At 42.9% G+C, this 15,926-nt stretch overlaps 1 protein-coding gene across 2 annotated transcripts; it reads right to left on the bottom strand.

Moving 5' to 3' along the window:
- Nucleotides 1–1,922: 1,922 nt before the first annotated feature.
- LOC120018820 (gem-associated protein 7-like) lies at nt 1,923–3,350 on the bottom strand. 2 transcript variants are annotated; one of them, XM_038962034.1, is made up of 2 exons: nt 3,255–3,350; nt 1,923–2,987 (listed from the first exon to the last, which is right to left on the bottom strand). In XM_038962034.1, the coding sequence occupies exon 2, from the start codon at nt 2,966–2,968 to the stop codon at nt 2,582–2,584; it is 387 nt and encodes a 128-aa protein (XP_038817962.1). In that variant the 5' UTR covers nt 2,969–2,987; nt 3,255–3,350; the 3' UTR covers nt 1,923–2,581. The 2 variants fall into 2 exon arrangements, with proteins under 2 accessions (XP_038817962.1, XP_038817963.1); XM_038962035.1 differs by having other exon boundaries at nt 3,243–3,342.
- Nucleotides 3,351–15,926: the final 12,576 nt, after the last annotated feature.

Here is a 15,926-nt window from a genome sequence, read left to right as displayed (position 1 = left end):
TGGACTGTCATTTCTCTTCGCTTTTTTGAGCTGTTCTTGCCATAATATGGACTTGGTCTTTTACCAAATAGGGCTATCTTCTGTATACTGTGCCACCCTTGCCTTGTCACAACACAACTGATTGGCTCAAACGCATTAAGAAGGAAAGGAATTCCACAAATGAACTTTGAAGAAGGCACACCTGTTAATTGAAATGCATTCCAGGTGACTACCTCATGAAGTTGGTTGAGAGAATGCCAAGAGTGTGCAAAGCTGTCATCAAGGCAAAGGGTGGCTATTTGAAGAATATAAAATATATCATTTGTTGAACACTTTTTTGCTTACTACATGACTCCATATGTGTTATTTCATAGTTTTGATGTCTTCACTATTATTCTACAATGTAGAAAACAGTAAAAAATAAAGAAGAATCTTTGAATGAGTGGGTGTGTCCAAACTTTTGACTGGTACTGTATCTCTATACACTTTGAGTCCTCGACCTCATGCCTTATGTTAACCAGTAATGAGTAATAATTGTAATTTCTCAACCCCAGCTCTCCTAAACCAAAAACTGAATCCATGAACCCCTTATGAGGCAGTCAGAGGGTAAACACATACATTCCCTAGAAGTAACTGCTCAACAGTTTTAATGGAGGAATTTATAGGCAGGGGCAGACTAAGTGGATGTGGCCATGTATTTTTGTAAGTTATCACAGACACTTGACAGGAAGTAAGAGAGGGCCACAAACAGGAAGGAGTGGAATGTGCTTCCTGTTGGATGATGGTGTTAGACAGGGCAGATTCCTTGTACCATCGTGACAGCCCCTCTCCGCTTGTAACACTGGCGCACAGGGATGTTTTTCCACTGGAATCAGGGAGAAGCAGAATCCAGGAAAGAGAAACTCAAGAGGTGATAACATTGAGAAACAGTGTGCCCACTATGCAACAAATGAGGCAGACCACCAGACTCAGTCCACAGCACAAAAGTAGGATTATTGTAAAGTGACCAATCACACTCTTCTCACTCAAAGGGGACAGTAAACGAACTGTACACACAGCAACTAGCTGACACATCACTTAGTTGCCGATACACTACTGCAACGAGATTAACGTTCAGACCACTTGTGTTTTTCAGAGCTTGGACGGGACGCACATCAACGAGAGTGCGGGCTGGGAGGGAGTTGAGCACTGCTGCCACTGCCTGGGAATATGAAATTAACATTGGTCGTCCTTGAGGGCTTCCTGATTTAATCACAAGGGCCCTATGACGTCACAGGGTTTTACTCATACTTCCGAGGGGGGCTGGATGGCTATGACTCACCCTCTCATTGATGATTGTCTCCACAAAGCGGTCAGTATCATTCAGGCACAACAGCAGAGGGAGACTGCACTGCACACCGACCGCCTAATGCCATTCCAATAAAAGTATTTATTGGAGACGCACACAAACACACCTTTTAGGAAGATGAAATATTACTGATGCCTCTTCATAAGGGCGATTTGTGAGGATGACGAACTCTACACTATTGATCACTCATGAGTTCCAACTGACAAATGTGTAAACTAAGATGTCACATTGATCCACACACACAACGTACGCAAAGAGCTTTGACCTTAAACACACAGTCATTTATAGTGCGTTAAACAAATGTCTTAAAGACTGGGCAGTCGAAGATCAATTAGGCTAGGTCTACTTTCTCCTCATCCATATTAACTTAGAAAACCAGAGGTTGCAATAGCATCTGGAATGACTGGCACAATACTGGAACGTAGGCCAACGTGTCAGGGTCCTATCAAAATAAAAAGATTAATTTGAAACTATAGGACAACCAGTGACCACTGAAAGTTAATATTCCATTCAGTGAAAGGAATACGACAACGTCGATAATACCAACACCATCTACAACATATGGCCTACTTAATTAACACATTGTGAAATTCAATGCAAGTGACAAAATGTTTATTCAAAGTAGAACAAAACAAAGATTAAGTGCATATGCCTGTTGACAATGTCATAGGCTTCAGTGGTAAACAAACGTATCTCAGCAACAGATCTTATCAGAAGGAACAAGACAAGAACCACATTGTCCTATACGCAAGGAATAATGCCAAGATTTTCACGTTTCCAGACAATTAAATCCAAATTCCACCTGCAGACATGTTTCCTAGTCTCTTCCTATTGAAATGGACTGGACAGCCGAGAACTGCTGAGTGTCAGATAACCTGGTGGTATAAGAGCCCCCTGACATGCCTGTTGCAAAGACAGTGCTGACATCTCCCTCCAGTGGAGGTACATTGAATTGGAAACTATGAAACATCAAATCATAGACTGTATATCAGTGTTGTCAATACCTGGCTGGCCACATAAAAAAATAACATATGGCAATGGCAAGTCTCCCTCATACTCAAAGTAACAGAATAATACATGGAAACAGCTTTCTACATATTCGGCCAGACAGAACACCCTGTGTAGCAATGGAACAGTTATCAGACTCCCCCAAAACACCCTGTATGTGAAACAAAATCATATTAAAAATAACAGTTCAAATCAGATTTCTTGGATATCTGTTCAAAAACATCACAAATTGGTGAACAGCACTGTTCAGAGATCAAAGGAGTATGAAATGACATCCTGACACCTGAGCAGAGCTTCTTTCTGCACCCCAATGGGGGTATGTAGTTCCGAAATTTGGAAATTGAGCACGTCAATGTCCGAAGCTCCAAACTTTGCCTCAACCTTGACTCTCTCGTACATGTGGAATTGCACCTGCTTGTTGGTCATGGCTATGAGCGTTCTCAGAAAGCTTTCTCTCAAAGCCGACCGTGCCCGCTGCTCTTCTCTAATTTGGACTGAGTCAGTCGCTGTTTCAGTCGAAGCTGAAATAGTAGTTGGACACAGCGCGATGAAACGGGGTGAGTTCGGGTCGAATCCGCGGCCATTCGGAGCAGGTCCTCTCGGGAGGCGAAGCACAGATACGTGCGGTCTCATTTCGACTTTTTATCACTCTCTGAAATCACAAAGTAGGACATAGATGTTGGCATGATGTGCACAAAAAGTTAGATGAAATTGCAACGAGAATCATAACGACACAAGTTAGCTACTGTAGCTAGCTGTGGTTGCTCTGCCATAGTTGTCTGTGTTGTCACATTCGCTAACTAGCCAGCATGCTGTCTAATAAGAGTATGAGTACAATGCTGTAGAGCAAAACAAGCTAACATTAGCTAGTTTATGTTCACAGCTAGCAAAGGGAAGTCACTCGTACTTAAATATTTACCGACTCAGAGTAAGAAGATTATATTTGAAGTTGGCCAAGGAGTACGTTTTATGAGTGCCGTTTGAGTTGGTACGCGTACATCTTGTTGTCCCTCTGACAAATGTGACCGGAAAATGTCATGTATTTTTTGGTTCCGCAAGAGGCCACTCGACACAATCTTTGACACTGATGCCGCCTAGCGAATAAATAAGGGAGCACTCAAAGGTTGATGTGCACTGTACACCAAGGTGTTAGACAGGCTGTGACTGTAGTTAGGCTGCTGGGGCAATGTGAAGCATTTAGCCATCCTGTTTACTGTAGTGTTTGTATAAAAAATGTATTCCTCTTCCTACTTGATTGATTGATCAATGAGCTTGCTCCACTGAGAAATCATGAATCAAATTGAAATAATGTGAATTTCAGGTGACAATAAAAATGAAGATACATTTGAATGTAAAGAATTGCACCCTCAAATAACGTTTTTGTGTTTTATGGCCTCACCCGTCTGAACGGTCGGCTGTGAGTGCCCTCACCCATACACTTAAGCTGATTCTTAGGTTCTGACCCTCTACTACAGGATGTCTGGTAAGAAGAGGCGGATGTGCTTACTGTCTCCGTTCATACACACACAGTGCCAAACAAACCAAATATTCCTACATTCCTATGTCAAACCATAGGGTCAGATATACTGTATTGTACTGCTCAATAACTGCATTCAAGATTTTTCAATGTCCATTTTGTTACTTCTTTTAACATTGTTTTGCCAGATTTTCTTTTTTTATCTAATGTTTTTTTTCTTCATCATTTTTTACAATGCAACCAATTTTGACTTTCAAGCTTGGCCATGTAGTGGGAACCATTTTTCAACACTCAAGAAGTTAGATACATTATTTCAAATACACTGCTCAAAAAAATAAAGGGAACACTTAAACAACACAATGTAACTCCAAGTCAATCACACTTCTGTGAAATCAAACTGTCCACTTAGGAAGCAACACTGATTGACAATACATTTCACATGCGGTTGTGCAAATGGAATAGACAAAAGGTGGAAATTATAGGCAATTAGCAAGACACCCCCCAATAAAGGAATGGTTCTGCAGGTGGTGACCACAGACCACTTCTCAGTTCCTATGCTTCCTGGCTGATGTTTTGGTCACTTTTGAATGCTGGCAGTGCTTTCACTCTAGTGGTAGCATGAGACGGAGTCTACAACCCACAAAAGTGGCTCAGGTAGTGCAGCTCATCCAGGATGGCACATCAATGCGAGCTGTGGCAAAAAGGTTTGCTGTGTCTGTCAGCGTAATGTCCAGAGCATGGCGGCGCTACCAGGAGACAGGCCAGTACATCAGGAGACGTGGAGGAGGCCGTAGGAGGGCAACAACCCAGCAGCAGGACCGCTACCTCCGCCTTTGTGCAAGGAGGTGCACTACCAGAGCCCTGCAAAATGACCTCCAGCAGGCCACAAATGTGCATGTGTCTGCTCAAACGGTCAGAAACAGACTCCATGAGGGTGGTATGAGGGCCCGACGTCCACAGGTGGGGGCTGTGCTTACAGCCCAACACCGTGCAGGACGTTTGGCATTTGCCAGAGAACACCAAGATTGGCAAATTCGCCACTGGCGCCCTGTGCTCTTCACAGATGAAAGCAGGTTCACACTGAGCACATGAGCACATGTGACAGACGTGACAGAGTCTGGAGACGCCGTGGAGAACGTTCTGCTGCCTGCAACATCCTCCAGCATGACCGGTTTGGCGGTGGGTCAGTCATGGTGTGGGGTGGCATTTCTTTGTGGGGCCGCACAGCCCTCCATGTGCTCGCCAGAGGTAGCCTGACTGCCATTAGGTACCGAGATGAGATCCTCAGACCCCTTGTGAGACCATATGCTGACACATGCACATTTGTGGCCTGCTGGAGGTCATTTTGCAGGGCTCTGGCAGTGCACCTCCTTGCACAAAGGCGGAGGTAGCGGTCCTGCTGCTGGGTTGTTGCCCTCCTACGGCCTCCTCCACGTCTCCTGATGTACTGGCATGTCTCCTGGTAGCGCCTCCATGCTCTGGACACTACGCTGACAGACACAGCAAACCTTTTTGCCACAGCTCGCATTGATGTGCCATCCTGGATGAACTGCACTACCTGAGCCACTTTTGTGGGTTGTAGACTCCGTCTCATGCTACCACTAGAGTGAAAGCACCGCCAGCATTCAAAAGTGACCAAAACATCAGCCAGGAAGCATAGGAACTGAGAAGTGGTCTGTGGTCACCACCTGCAGAACCATTCCTTTATTGGGGGTGTCTTGCTAATTGCCTATAATTTCCACCTTTTGTCTATTCCATTTGCACAACAGCATGTGAAATGTATTGTCAATCAGTGTTGCTTCCTAAGTGGACAGTTTGATTTCACAGAAGTGTGATTGACTTGGAGTTACATTGTGTTGTTTAAGTGTTCCCTTTATTTTTTTGAGCAGTGTATATTCACTATGTCAGCAATGTTAACTTACATGGCATTATCCAGTAACCACATACACATTTAATACACATCTTAGTTTTCCACTAGTATTCCACTAAATGAAAGAAGATAGAAATGAACGTTCGACCAATGACAGCTGACAGTATTTGCTCTGACATCTTCTTCAGTTGTCTGGGATGTACGCCATGTGATCTTCTTTGCCATGTGCCTTTTTCAACAGCTTTTCTCTTTCTTTCTCCCTCTGTTTCTTTTCGTTATAGTTCCTTGTCACCTCGTCCAGGTGGGCTTTCACCCTCTCCTTTTTCTTCTTCACTTCTTCCTTACTCTCTGCTTTTCTAGCTCTGAGCAGCTCTTTCACGTTGTTCTTCTCCAACATCTCCCTTTCTTTCCTCTTCTTCTTCTCTAGCTTTGCCCTGACTCTCTGGGAACTGTTTGTTTCATATGTTAGACATTGATCTGAGATATTATTATTAATCATTCTCTAGCATGCAGTCAACTTAATCTGATGAATCGGCTAGTATAACCCTTAGGAGGTGATTTATGAACTCCCTGAACTGTGACTGGTTAAATGGAGTACTGTACCTGAATGCTTTGTTCATCCTCTCCACCATATCTCTCTTCTCTATTGCCCATCTGTCTTTCTCCCATTTGCATTTTCTCAGTTTCTCTACTCGTTCTCTCCCGCTACTCTTCCTTTTCCATATCTCCCTTTTCCATCTCCCATCCCTTCTTCTCTTGTCCATTCAGGCAAATAATCCTCATCTTTTCTCTTTCCAGAATCTATATCACTCTCTCCGTCTCTTTCAGCTCAATCATCCACTCCTCTGCTGCCTGTGGGATCCTTCTATTAATCTCCTCCTTCTCCGTCATCCATCTTTCCCCCTGTTGATCCCAGATTCTTTGTAGGCCAGCCCTGGCCTTGGCCCATCTCCCCCTGTCCTCCTTCCAGGCTACTAAGGTCTGATTCATATCCTGGTCTGCTTTGGCCAAATCTGTCTTCAAACCATTTCTTATGAGGTTCCATCCATTCCTCTCTCACACTCTCATTCTCTACCCTTTCATTCCCAGCTAACAATCTCTTGTGCTCCACTGTCACCTTTGTCATCTTGACTTCTATTTTTTCTTTGTCTGCCTCTAAGCTTTCTCTCTGTTTGTTCAACATTTCTCTCTCCCTTTCATTCTCAGCTAACAGCTTAGTACTCTCCACTGTCACCTCTCCTATCTCGGCCAAGTTCAGTATGTTCTGCACCTTCAGCTTTGCCATCTTGAGCTCCATCTTCTTTCTGTCTGACACTACGCTTTAGCTTTTGTCATTCTTTTGTTCCTCCTTCACCTTGTTGCCTTTCTCAATCTCTTCATATTCAATCGTCTCTTTCTCCATCTCACTGATTCCTCTCTGCATCGATATATATGGAGAAATATCTATTCCTAATATTATCTCAGCATATGAGGCTGCATGGACGTTTAGACTTTCCTACATGTATCTTACACCTACAACGTCTTGCAGCGTTTTTAGAATCATTATTTAGCCTACCTTGTCACAGGCGTAACAACATGTAAATTGACTGGTCTGGTTAGGTTCACCAAGTGTCCAGTAGAGGGCACAGCTACTCCAGGAATCCACTGAAGTCTATACAGTAGAAGACACTAAATATGACCTTGCTTTCCTGTCAGTTCTGTAATGCATGCTATTGACTGACTGGCCTAGCCTATATAGACATTAAGATCAACAATTGAGCCGTCTTTATTGTCAAGGAGGTGTTATTAGCTGGGCTAGCGTATATCAATGCCATTTTTGGACATGATAGCCTAACATTGGTTTAAATTGCTATTTAAACCAATGTTAGGCTTTCATATCCAAAAATGGTGTTGATATAGGCAAGCCTTGCCTACTATAGGTTGAACTGAAAATTGCAGACATTCACATCAGATAGTGTCCTCCTTGGTATAACCGATGAGCATAGGCACCCAGGCCCACCCACTGGGGGGCCAGGCCCTGCCAGGGCCACCCTATCAGATTGAGCAAAAACCAAAAAGGTATACATTATTATTCAAAAAATACTCCTAAATTCTTCAGGACAGGTTCTTTGAGTCACTCAGACCAAAACACAGGCTATAGGATAGGCCTAATACAGAAATATTAGTCACTACAATTAATATAGGGGAAATTATATAGACATGCAGTGGCGACACGTCATTCAGGGCAGAGCCCTACCTGTTTTGAGCCCCACATGTTTAAGTAGAAATAATTATTTTGCCTGTTTTGCGTGTTATTTTGGCATTAATACGTGTCACATATCAGTTTGCAAACAATGTAAAATCAACATGGTTTTCTTTTTTGCTTTCTTGAGTAAGGCAGCTCCAAAACGCAGGTGTTTCAGCCTAGCTCAGTGCTTTCCGTGGTGGTGGGGCAGCTAGCGGAAAATACTGAGCGTAGGAGTTGGTGATGTTCTCTAGTTGCGACGTGATTGGCTCAGTGTTCTGTCACTCATGGGACACTACGTCACCGCAACATCTACGGGGAGAGCTAGAAAGTTCAAGCCCCTTGGGTGCTGCCATAGAGTTACATTAGAAGTGCCCATCCAAGAAGGCTCAAGGTCATTGGCCACAGATAAAAGGAGGTCAAATCACATTATATCTACCGTTGCTTTGATTGGACTGGACATGTCAACATCATACTTTCAAAATCTTAGCTAGCAAGCTAGACAAGCAGTCATCATTATGCATCAGGTTGGCAATCTAATGGAAAATCCTTTTCAATACTTATCGTTACTAAATAAAACTTGTCGGTGCTCATCAGCCATTGGACATAAACATTAAACAACAAGTTGTAAATGACAAATTGAACAAGCAGTGTGTCAAGAAGCAGTGCGGCTTGGCTCTCGACTTTCGCCGAGTCTGTAGCGGGGTGGTGTGATGAGACAAGATCGTAACTACAAATGGGATATTAACGAAAAAGGGGGTAACACCATGGGTCAGAAAAGTTTGAATACATTGTCCATGTTGTCAAATCCAGCATGACTCACGCGTTCAAAACAACTGGAAACTCGGATCTGGAAAATCTCAGACTTCAGTGAGTTCAAGACAACTGGGAACTTTGATAAAACTAGCTCCGACGGGGAAAATAAGGGAAATGATTTTGAACGGTCATCCAACTCGGAATTCCAAGTCGGTATTCGGGCCTTGTTCTAGAGCCCACAAGAAGGACCGCGGCGCCACCTTCCTGTTCAAGTAAGCACAACACAACAGGGTGAGTCCAAAAATATATTGTATGCTGTTGCATAAATGATGTAATATGCCAGAGAGATATGCATACTTTAGCCAAGAAAGTAATACTAAGTGTACTGTATGTTGTGTAGTAAGCTGTTAGTAGCCCATGTGCCTCACCCTAATAATTTGGCCCCTTTCCTCCCTCATAACTTCCCCTACTGTTCTGAGTTGATGGTGCACATGTAGCTTATAGCCTGTTTTAGAGAAATGTAACCATTGAATATTGTAAGAGCTTTCATTGTCTGCTTATGTGCGCCCTTTATTTATCCTACAATTCTGAATTGATGTACACAAAGAATACTGTAAGAATGGCAGATGTTCTGAATTCTGTCGCTATACATTTCAAAAGTGCTGAACAAACAGTTATATTGACTACGTCCGTCCTAGCTCGCTCATTTAAGTCTTAATCGAAATTAAGGACTATATTTTATCCGCTCGTCGTTCCTTTATGTCATAGTTTGTACATCTCAATTGTCAGTAGAAACCACATTTGTTTAAGCAAGTCAGCCATATCAGCTATGTTTTTTAAAAAGTCAGTAAATGAGGCTGAATGAACTTATTCGCTGCCAGACAAGGCTCCGCTGATAGCCAGGTGTAGCGGTGGTAAGGATTCACTCCATGGTGCTGAAAGGAAAGCTCTGCTGTTGGGACAGCTTTATGTCGGCCCTAACAGTTTGTGGGCACTGTTTGTAACCGTTATAGTGCAATGAATGTATTGTTTAGTGTTGTGTTGTGTAGTGGCTTTGCTGCGATGCATCCCCACCACCCCAAAAATAGTTTGCCACACCAGAATGTACATGCTAAAATGGCCACTGCTTATGTCTTATTCAGGGGAGCTGAGCCTGCACTGACTCCCCTGTAATTCACACACGGTGGTGTAATGAGATGAGCTTCAACGTGGTCAATGAAACGGAGATCCTTATTGGCCCAGAGAAACAGTAAGAGAAATACCCGGTTTTGTAATTGGCTGGTTGTAAAACTGATTTGCTCCAAATTGTATTTATCCCATTGCAGAACTAATCTAAATTGTTTGCTCTATGCTTTTGTTGGTCTTCCCTGGGGGCTCCTCGGTAGGATTCTTCCTGGCTGCTCACCAGGTCCCTGAAGCCCACCGTATTTTTTTTAAGTTCAGAAAAACGACTAAGTTCAGACATCTCTGTTCGTTGCACTATGTTTTTCAAGCACCTGGTATTATTTTTGGGTTACCAAGCCCCCATTTTCAAAACAGTTTTAAATGCATTTAGGGGGCATCCAGACGTACTAGGCCTAGCTACCACACAAAGTTTTGCTCAACAAAAATACAAATAACCCCACTTAACACTGATCTAAGGTCCGTTTTAGGCAACTTCTACACAGAGCACAGATGAGGGAATTATATACTCACTATATACTCCCTATACTCACCTGACATAGAAATCCCTACTATGGGCAGAGACTGGAAGTCCATAACGATTGAGTTGCCCTGTGAGATGGAACAATAGGAACATCCACACATTAAGACAATGTCCTGGCTACGTGTTCTGTGAGAAGCTCTAACGCTAACTGAAAAATGTCCTATGTAAATGTCCTATGTAAATGTCCTATGTAAATGTCCTATGTAAATGTCCTATGTAAATGTCCTATGTAAATGTCCTATGTAAACGTCCTATGTAAATGTCCTATGCAAAATATTGTCAATGACAGTTGCTGAGAATTTTTTTCAAATAAAGAATTGAATCATTACTTGTTTCAATTCAGAAATTAAACCCACAATTCCTTTAACCATGTATTACAAAATAGATTACAGTGCATTTGATCTTGGCGTCAAACTCCTTCAGAAGAGCTCATTGTTCGAGCAATGAGTCAATTATTACCCTTATTGATCAACGTCAGGCAGTGAGCGAGATACATACCAAATCTGACATGGGAAAAAAGCAGAACCAAACAGATGGAGGCAGGGCAGGGTTATTCGGCTGTACCCATACAAGAACCCTTTTTGGTTCCAGGTAGAACCCTTTTGGTTCCAGGTAGAACCCTTTTGGGTTCCATGTAGAACCTTTTCCACTGAGGGTTCTCCTATCGGGACAGGCGAAGAAGCCTTTTTTCTAAGAGTGTTGAGTAAGTAGAGTCTTCAACAGCATCAGAGGTGTGTATGTTTACTCCCTGACTCTCCAGGCTGCTGTCAGTGAACTTACTTCTTTATTAACACAGCTTCTCTGTGTAAATAATAATCACTTTATTTATAACCTGGCGAGGGTTTATAACCCTCGCCAGCTCAAATTAGCCTCTTGTCCCTGAATTTATTCAAGGGATAGTGGCCCTATGCTTTCCCCCTACACACAGTAGTGATAGGATACAGTATTTTCATTCGTCTCTAAAATAGGATGAAATGACATTTGACATGTAAGCTTCTGCGTTTCTGTCTATGTTCTGTTTTAAACAATTTGTGTGAAACAAAAGATATGTGGTGCTCAAAACATGACATTTTCTTTGTGTAGGCCATTAGAGAGCATAGATCTGCTGTGTTAGAACTGTTTTATAGATCTGCTGTGTTAGAACTGTTTTACAATAGTGTCACGTTTGGCTTACTTTGAGACACTTCCTGTCAGAGCTTCGTACATCATACAGGAAGAGGCTGTGTGGTCCACTTTAGAACGTTGTGATTAAGTGGGAATGTGTCCAAGGACTTGGACCATCTCCCACGACAAGAGCCTGGAAGGAAGCATATGAAAGATGCAATTTCTCGCTCACTTTCTTCTCATTTCTTGCCACGTTCTCCTCTAAATTGTTTCTGCCACAAGTTGTTTTCATTCCCATTCAATTTCGTTAATCGTTATAGTACCACTCATGTACTATTTTTTGGACCACTTCAGAATTCGGACAGTTTCAAGCAATTGTTTGGCGCCGGTGTCAACCGATTATTTTGATATACAGTCATTTCATTGTGGTTTCTGAGGCTCCACTAAAATATCCTACAGATAAGTAATTACCGTACGGAAGAGAAGAGGGAAGGTTGCTTTTTTTAACCAAACACTCTTGAGACACAATCACATCAGTTCCTTCCATTATTTTCAGCACATTTTCTGGAGCACTATATTTATAACACTAATGTGTTTGTAGTGTTATACAATTGTTTGCCCTGTAACTGGACAGCTTTGTTTGATGGTTGTTCATGTAGAATGGAACTGAACCAAATCTTCTGTGTCTTTCATACAGTAGTTCTGTTGTCATGCAGGTGCCTGCATGGCTTCGGCCTCCCACCCAGCCTTGTACAATAGTCACAACTAAGAGAGAGGATCAGCAAGGATCTTTGGGGAGTTTCTCCCATTCTTCTCTGCAGATCCTCTCAAGCTCTGTCAGGTTGGACGGACAGCTATTATCAGTCAACATTAAAAGCTTTTTATCTGAAATCGGTATGCTTTTTACAAGGCACACTTGTCAGAGAAGACAGAGGAGCATCTGTCAACATAGCAACCGTCAAATTGTTCAAAATTATTCGAATAAATACAACAGTTAGACAATAAATCAAGATACTCCAAACTCAGATATTGACTGAGTACATAAAGCTTTTAATGTTGACTGATAATAGCTGTCCGTCTAACCTGACAGAGCTTGAGAGGATCTGCAGAGAAGAATGGGAGAAACTCCCCAAATACAGGTGAGCCAAGCTTGTAGCGTCATACCCAACAAGTCTCGAGGCTGTAATCGCTGCCAAAGGTGCTTCAACAAAGTACTTAGTAAAGGGTCTGAGTACTTATGTAAATGTCATATTTAAAAAAAAAAAACAGTTTTTGCTTTGTTATTATGGAGTATTGTGTGTAGATTGATTAGGGGGGGAAAAAATAATTGAATGAATTTTAGAATAAGGCTGTAACGTAACACAATGTGGAAAAAGTCACGAGGTCATGGTGAAGTCACACACCTACACACAATTGCTTGGTTAGAAAATAGGCTTTATTTCCTGCCGTTTCACAATGTGGTGCAATCCCTTCACAGACAGATTCACGCCAATGATGTTAGTGTCACATTGAACAAAGAGTTTCAGTGAGTAAATAGCTTCAGTATGGAATAGCCATTATTAAGACAATAGATTTGTATTAACATTAAAGTAACATTTACGATAATATTACAGAAAACCACTACCCAGACTTATCCTGAGATATGACTCATGAGAGATCATAAACATGGTCGTATTTTTGTAAGCAAATAAAAATAGCTTAAAGATATACTGACATCTTAAATGGGTCATCTGTGATAGCCACATACATTCTTTTGAGTTTTAAATGAATTATATACAAATTGACTCTTTAAGAATATAACGTATGCCTCATGAGCTTAGTTAAACTGTCCTACCCCATCAGAACCCAAAATAGATGTTTTTTTTTTAAAAGCCATTGTTTGTAAGCAATGTAATTGCCTCAAAACATGGTTAAAAGTATAATTTTGAGCACCTGGAGAGGATGGAATGAACAGGGGAGGAATGATCGCTGAGATCAGAGATGAACCTTATGGTGTCTGAGAAAGGCATTTTCACCCAGATGTAAGTGTTGCCCGGCACCAGTTCAGGGGAGCTGCAGTGGTCGGGCAATGTGAGGTAGTGAGGGGAAGGCAGGGCGTTGACATGGCCACGCGAGGCCAGCATGTACATGGCGTTCACCATCACGATGGACCGCTCATTCATCTTCACAGACACACTCTCCACTGTCCCTAGCAGAACTGACACACACACACACACACACACACTTTAGATCAGTGTTGTGAAGCTACTGTAAATCAATTAGTCGAAGTGCTTTCCAAAAGAATTGAAGTGCTTCCCACAAAAGTAGATTCAAGGGCTTCCCAATGCTCTTGCTAAAGGTCAAAGTATTGAGTAATGTTTCCTTTCATCTTGTGCTTCAAACTGGAGGCCTTACCTCTGCTGTGACACAGGACTTCAGTCTTCAAATCCCCCAGTGGTAGAAGCCTGGGTCCTGAGGATAATGAACAACAGTCTAATCAAATGGACAGAGACCAGGCAGGGACACATCAGAAGACACCCCCTTTATCTTATGCATGTATGCCATTTAGCGGACGCTTTTATCCAAAGCGACTTATAGTAATGCGTGCATTTTTACACGTGGATGGTCCCAGGAATCAAACCCACTACCCCAGCGTTACAACCAGGCTCTACCAACTGAGCTACAAAGGACCACATGAATATCATATAGAATCTTCATATCACTCGCCTGCCCTGTAGGTAGATCTTTCGGAGACCTTTCAGAGATAAACTCAAACTGTGACATAAATCATGTATGGATGAAAAATGGGAATCAAGTTCGGATTGTATCCGGTTCCCACTGACCTGGAATCACGTTCTTGGTGGTGTTGTGTGGTTCAGGCCTTGGATGCAGGACCCCGGCGCAGCAAGACCACAGGGAGGCATTGGGATAGCGGTGCCCACAGCAGGTGAACCCTGGCTGGGTAGGATAGAGCAGGTCTAGCCCTGGGGCAGAGCAGCAGGTCTGGGTGGAGCCAGCCTCCATCAGAACACTCCCACAGCACTGGGCCTCCTCTGAGAGTCTGTCCTGAACCTGCAGGTTGTACAGAGTCTCTGCACAGCACTTCATCTGGTCACTGTTGTAGTCATAGGCCTTCCCTCCGCAGCAGGACTTGTTCCCCCACCTGCTGTGTCTGGGCAGAGAAAAATATTTGATCTCCCTATATCAAAAGAGTCCATATCATCTCTCAGAATTTGGTTCCTTTTGTGCTGTCATGTTGGGTGAGATCAGAGCCATATGTACTGATGATTATTTATCATTGATTGGATTTTACCCATTCTATTTCGATGAATAGCTCTCAAGGAAATGGGATCTGGAGAGTTCTAGCTATAAAAATAATGAGTTTTAGCCAATTGATTACTTGAATCGACAGATTGAGCAATGAAGAGAGATGACCAGTAGCATGTATTCATGGATGCCATGGGAAGCCAATGAGACAAGATCGAAATTGTGGGGGGAAGTGGAAAGAGGGGTAAAATACCCCAAAATATATACAAAATAAATATATATATATTTCCAGTCTGTCAGGTCATGCTACATTTTTCCGTATTTCCAATAAACAGACTTCAGTCAATAATAAACACAGTTTACATGAAAAATACATTAGTAATATTCCTAAAATCCCAAACAACCATCAACCAGCTTCCCCCCATAGCCGCGGGAAGTAGGGATGCTGAGGGTGCTGTAGCACCGCTTGAAAAATCACAATAAAAAATATATTTTTTAATTAAAATTAAATAAATGGTGCACATACCCTTTATTACTCTTGTATGAGCAAAGAAGAATCCTGGCTAAGTTCAACTACCTACAGTTTCCACCGTATAGAGCAACTCACTTGTGTCCGTTGCAGCAGATGTCATACTGAGGGTCGTATGTCTCCTCTCCACAGCAGTGTTTGCCTGGATCGTTGAGATGAACGCGTGAGCCACACACCATGTCACGGGATGGCCGATACAAGTGGCCACCTGGGGAGCACTGGTACCCATCCTCCACCGCACGGTGCAAGGTCTGGTTACAGCACAGCACCCCTCGGTCCTCTACACCATACGGAGTTGTACCGCAGCACTGGGAGAGAGACACACACTGGTCAGCAGGGTAACAACACACACATGTAACAGTATAACTTTAGACCATCCCCTCGCCCCGACACGGGCGCGAACCAGGGACCCTCTGCACACATCAACAACAGTCGCCCACGAAGCGTCGTTACCCATCGCTCCACAAAAGCCGCGGCCCTTGCAGAGCAAGGGGCAACACTACTTCTAGGTTTCAGAGCAAGTGACGTAACTGATTGAAACGCTATTAGCGCGTACCCGCTAACTAGCTAGCCATTTCACATCCGTTACACTCACACAACATGAATAACAGACGTGCAGACACACCATAGCATGCACATACCCAAAATTCAAACACAATCACAAAAGAAAGTCAACTTGC

The sequence above is a fragment of the Salvelinus namaycush genome, chromosome 23 (assembly GCF_016432855.1).
Source record: "Salvelinus namaycush isolate Seneca chromosome 23, SaNama_1.0, whole genome shotgun sequence".
NCBI classification, from domain to species: domain Eukaryota; kingdom Metazoa; phylum Chordata; class Actinopteri; order Salmoniformes; family Salmonidae; genus Salvelinus; species Salvelinus namaycush.
The sequence above is the reverse complement of the archived record's forward strand: the minus strand, read 5'-3'. Positions and strand labels throughout refer to the sequence as shown.

What these genes read in the sequence shown, in the direction of transcription:
- LOC120018820 (XM_038962034.1), bottom strand. Translation starts at nt 2,968, where the DNA reads ATGAGACCGCACGTATCTGTGCTTCGCCTCCCGAGAGGACCTGCTCCG.